The 5679-nt window shown below is 41.5% G+C and overlaps 1 protein-coding gene across 1 annotated transcript; it reads left to right on the top strand.

The window, feature by feature from the left end:
- The first annotated feature begins 3094 nt into the window (after nt 1–3094).
- LOC136831688 (uncharacterized) lies at nt 3095–4384 on the top strand. The gene has a single exon (XM_067092319.1). It carries the CDS (start codon nt 3095–3097, stop codon nt 4382–4384), a length of 1290 nt encoding a protein of 429 aa, XP_066948420.1.
- The last annotated feature ends 1295 nt before the right edge of the window (nt 4385–5679 follow it).

Here is a 5679-nt window from a genome sequence, read left to right as displayed (position 1 = left end):
ATATATATATATATATATATATATATCATATATGTGTGTGTGCGTGAGTATATTTGTCTATGTTGTGGCTGAGTGGAATGGCTCAGAGGTAGAGTACTGGTCTAGGTTTTGCGAGCCTGTGCAGGGCTCAGTCGCCACCTGCTATCCACTAGTTGAGCCAGTTGTGCTCGGGCACCAGCTTAAGCTAAGTAAAATAATTGTAGAAGAAAACAAACAATCTAAAAGGACATGGAGCAAGCAACTTCATCCCAAAAGAAGATGTATATATATATACATGAATTATGTATGCATGTATGTATGTATAATTACACATATGTGTGTGGGGGGGGGGGCGTTACAATGTATACGCAATATGTGGAGTTGTATTTTTGTTTTCTCTAACTTTCTTTTCGATTAATTCTGGCGTTCCATTCCTGTGCTTTAAGGAAAGCAGCCGAGATTGAGATGGCAGAGAAAAGAGAGTAAACACGGAATAGAATGGAATAAAATATAAAATTTAGGCCAATGGCCAAACACTGGAACCTATAAGGTGATTCAGCGCTGGAACGGAAACTGACTGTAAAAAAGGTTTGCAAGGTGTAACAGGAGAACCTCGCATTCGCACTAAGAATCAATTGCTAGGAGAGTGTGGAAAGTAAGACGGAAGAAAGAGAATATAAGTGGAGGTACAACAAAAGGAACGAAAGGGGTTGCAGCTAGGGGCCGAAGGAACGCTGCAAAGAACATACAGTGCACCACATGAGGTACACTGACGGCACTATCCCCCTACGGGGTAAACACGGAATAGGACCGAACAGAGATAATACCTAATGCTTAAGTTAAGTATACCTTAGTTTAACCAGACCACTGAGCTGATCAACAGCTGGCCCGAAGGATTAGACATATTTTACGTGGCTAAGAACCAATTGGTTACCTAGCAACGGAACCTACAGCTTATTGTGGAATCCGAACCACATTATAGCCTACCGAGAAATGAATTTCCATCACCAGGAATACATTCCTCTAATTCTTCATTGGCTGGGCGGAGACTCGAACTCGGGCCTAGGCGACAACTCTAGCGACTCATCCAACGAGGAACTCCTAATGCTATAAGTACGAGCTGGTACTGACAAAGTATTTATGATTAGAGACAAATCGAAAAATATATCAATCTCATATCGGCAAATTATTGCAACATCGCATCACTAGTGCGCCTTGACACAGAACCAGGAACCTGTAGTTTGATATTTCAAAACGCAATAAATGAAAAAACTGTCGTGGGTGTATTGGTAATTGCGTTAGGCAGTGCGTGGGCGCGGAATACCTGCTCGATTTCCTTTCAATGTGAGTTCGCTCTATCTAATCACTGAAATTCTGTCAGCCCAATAGCCCAGGTGAATGAAACCATTCAGAAAAAGATTAACGTATTTCCAATGGTCTTTTTGATACTAAAACCGGCGCAATTATTTTCTGCTATATATATTTATACATATACGTACCTGTATATGAATAAATTATATATATATATATATATATATATATATTATCATGAAAAGTTAACGTAAGTCTTTTTTTTAGCCCAGTAATGTAACTGTTAAACTTTAACTTTTGTTTATATTTTGCCATTAAATGAAGGTTTGGGCTGTTTTTTTTTTCCCACCGCCGGGTATTTCGCTTGTTACTGGTAGCACACCCATGTGGGATAATTTTCTCTTTTATTTTCATATTTTTTGAGTTGTTGGGTGATTCAGCGGAGGTGGGGTGTATGTAGGATCTTCGTCTCCCGAGGAGTTTCGCCCCAGTTGTCCGAGCGAGAGGTCTGCTGCTTTTTTTTGAGTCTTGCCGTTGCCTGCCCCTTTCGTTTGCTTTGCGGCAAGTCCATAAAGTGCCACAGCTTGATCCAGCTTTGCTGCTTCCTGTTTCCTGTGGGTATTAACGATTCGTCGTCTGCGTCTGCCCTTTTGAGACCTGTGCCGCGTGAGGGTACAGCCATCGCTTATGGTGCAGCCATCGCTTATGGTGCAAGCTTTGACCACGGCGTTCACCTCTGTTGCAGCTTCCTCCGAACCTCTTCGCTGTTGTGGAGCGTTACAGCGTCCGTAGGGAGACTTACCTCCGGTAAGCGTATATATTGATAGTGGTATTCTGTGAGACTGTTGACGCTGTCGTGCTACGGACGCGGAATTGTTGGTGGCGAAATCAACTTTGTGATCTGTGATGATCGTAGGGAGACTTACCTCTGGTAAGCGCATACGCATCTTAAAGATTTCTCATTGACGTTTGATGCGGTCTGATGATTATAGACGCTTTGGGCTGCTGATGGTAATCGGCAGAATCATCAAGTATATTCTACGGTGTTAATTTTATATATTAGTGATTCAGATAAAGACTGATGTTATTACTGTAAGTTAGGTTAAGGTATTTTGAGTGTTATAATTAGAATTAAGTTTTTTTCTATCTTTGCCTTCTACTGTCGTATGTTTGTGTTTTTTTTCGTCATCGTGAGTTTGTTGTTTTTTCTTTCTCCCTCTGTGACTTTCCCTCCTCCTGTCGGTATACATGTTAGCGTAGGCGAATGGGGAATGCTTGTGTTTTGATTTTTGTAGTTGAATGCGGTTTCTAGCCCCAACCATCATTTACGGCTTTCTTTATTTCAATAATAAATATTGTTATTTTAGTAAAGTTCGGGTTTTTCTTATTCCTCTTTGAGTGTACAGTGTTTTGCTGAGGATCCTGACTTCGTGGGTTTAACTGCCCTTTTGAAGTCTTTGGTTCTTTTGAAAATCTGCCTATAAGAGTTTAAGGAAAGAATAAATCCTTTTTCATAAGAAATCAGGGTATTCATACAACCTGGATCTGGTATATACTGTATATTAATTTTATTTTTACACGAGATGTGTGTAATAGGGGATACCCTATGGCTGGTCTAAGGCTCTGAAAATTTACAGGGATCATAATAATTTTGATAATTTATGTTGAGCAGGAGGCCACCATAACATTTTGGCGACCTTGCCAGATCCTCAGCATAAGGCAGGCATTGTACATTCAAAGAGGTGTGGGGTTAGGTTTTGTTGTTTCTGGATAGCTTCCCCGTCTTGGTTGTCTTACTGTGAAGATGCATTATTTTGATGATTTTGAAACTGAGGCTGCCGTGCAGTTTTTGGCTGATCCTCAGTGGGAGGAGAATTTGTTTGAGTTGAATAAGGAACAGCTTTTTATACTCGCTGATCATTTGGAGTTAGACGTCTCGGCTGACATTAGGAAAGGTCAATTGATTCATCAAGTGTTGAAGGCGGTTCATTCCGCAAAGGGTGCAGTTCCTAAAAAGAGTAATTATGATGTTGATAGCGATGAAGTAAGTGAATTGCGATTGCAAATCTTAAGGGAACAAACACGGTTAAGGGAATTAGATTTGGAAAAGGCTAAGCTTGAATCGCATGAGCGTGAGAAGGAGCGCGAGCATGAGTTGGAAGTTCTTAGGTTACGGTTGGAGTGCGGGGAACCTAGTCGGGTAGAAAATAAGTTTAACTTGATTGGTGCTTTGAAGCTTGTCCCTCATTTCGATGAGTCGAATGTGTCTGAGTTCTTTTGTGCTTTTGAGAAAGTTGCCCGAAAACTGGAATGGCCAAAAGATATGTGGACCACGCTGGTTCAGTGTCGGTTTAAAGGGAAGGCTCAAAGGGTATATACGAACTTAAAGGAGGACCTTAGCTTTGATTATGATTCTGTCAAGGCCATTGTCCTCAAAGCTTATGACCTAGTTCCTGAGGCATATCGCCAGAAGTTTAGGAACCTTAAGAAAACTAGTGAAATTACATTTGTCGAGTTTGCTCGCAGGAAGGAGCAATACTTTGACGACTGGTTAAAGTCAAAGGAAGTGTATGAGATGGATAGGCTGAGAGAGTTGATTCTCGTAGAAGAATTTAAGGATTGTGTGTCTAGAGAGCTGAAGACTCATTTAGAGGAGCTTAAGCTTGACTCTCTTCAAGAGGTGGCAATTGCCTCTGACGAGTATGTACTGACTCATAAACAGGTGAATAAGAGTATTTCTGGTGCAAGAGACGCTAATGGACAGTGGTATTCGTCAGGGAGATCACATCAATATGTAAATAGGAATAATAACTCCCGTAGTAATAAGGAATGTAGTAGTAAGGATGTACATAATAATAATAGTAGCAGCGATAACTGTAGAGCCGGCAGTAGTAATGTAGATAATGGTGGAGGGAATTTTAGAAATAAGGTGTATGATAGGTCTCCCAGAAGAGGTTCCGGTGTGAATTGCTTTTGGTGCAATAAAAAGGGACACATTAAAAGTGAGTGTTTTGCACGAAAACGGTACTTAGAAAGTAAGATTAGGGAACCTGTTACTGTGGTATCTGCAGAAACCGAAGTGCCTCCGCAATGACTGAAGTTTAGGGAGTATATCTCGGAGGGCATGATTTATCCCGATTCCGAGAAGGTGAATGGAAGGAAAATATCAGTGCTGCGTGACACCGGGGCCGCACAGTCTTTAATTTTGAGTGGGTCATTACCCGATAATTACGCCCTAAACAGACAGGAATTTGTTTTGTTAGGTGGTTTCCCCAATACGGTCTCATCATATCCACTCGAAACCTTTTACTTGGACTCTCCTGATGTGTCAGGCACGGTTAAGTTGGCAGTGGTCGACAACTTGCCAGTGCCAAAAATAGATGTAATTATTGCAAATGATATCGCGGTTGGAAAACCGGAATTATATCCTATTTTGACTTTTACCAAGTTAGACGAAAATAATCAGGCTGATATATGTAATGGCATTTTATTAGATACTCCTATTGGTGTGGTTACGCGCTCTCGGGCGCGGGAGCTTAACCTCGACAAGGTAAATTTGGATTTAGACATTTTAGACAGACAGGTGACTGACTCAAAGACTGATAGGGATCAAGGTATTATGAAAATTCTGGGTAATGGGGACATCGACTGGCATGTCGATTCCTTTAAGGCTGCCCAAGAGGCAGAGTTTGGTAATGTAACGGAGGAGGAGGTTGATAATTTGGACAAACCTACATTTGCCAAACAAGGTGGTTTAGTTTACCGTTTCAGCCGGGCGGTGGATGTACCTGCTGATATGGTAGAGGTCAGAAAACAATTAGTTATTCCTGAGAAATATAGGAGTTAGTTGATGCTTTTGTCTCACGAAAATAATCTATCTGGGCATATTGGTGTCTCCAAGACTTTTAAGAAAGTGGCTGAAAGTTTCTACTGGCCCCAAATGCGCCAGGATGTTAAAAGACATGTGTTGTCCTGTAAGGTTTGTCAGTTGGTGGGGAAACCCAACCAGAAGGTGCCAAAAGCTCCCTTAATCCCTATACCTTCTGTGGGCGAGCCATTCACAGAAGTTATTATTGATGTAGTCGGCCCTTTGCCTCGCACTCGAGGAGGGAATGAATATTTATTAACCGTTATTGATAGGATGTCAAGGTATCCCGAGGCTATTCCATTGAGAAGAGTTAAGAGCGAGAAAATTGTAGAAGCGCTGGTGGGGTTCTTCACAAAGTTCGGTATTCCGAAGGTATTGCAGTCGGATTGTGGAACGAACTTCACTAGCCGCTATTTTAAGAAAAAGATGGAAGAGCTCGGGGTAAAACACATTACGTCCTCTCCTTATCATCCTGAAAGCCAGGGCCAGGTAGAACGTTTCCACCAAACTTTAAAATCAGT

This window comes from Macrobrachium rosenbergii, chromosome 48, assembly GCF_040412425.1.
Source record: "Macrobrachium rosenbergii isolate ZJJX-2024 chromosome 48, ASM4041242v1, whole genome shotgun sequence".
Lineage (NCBI taxonomy): Eukaryota > Metazoa > Arthropoda > Malacostraca > Decapoda > Palaemonidae > Macrobrachium > Macrobrachium rosenbergii.
The sequence above is the reverse complement of the archived record's forward strand: the minus strand, read 5'-3'. Positions and strand labels throughout refer to the sequence as shown.

Coding starts and splice junctions, on each gene's coding strand:
- LOC136831688 (XM_067092319.1), top strand. CDS start 3,095: ATGCATTATTTTGATGATTTTGAAACTGAGGCTGCCGTGCAGTTTTTG.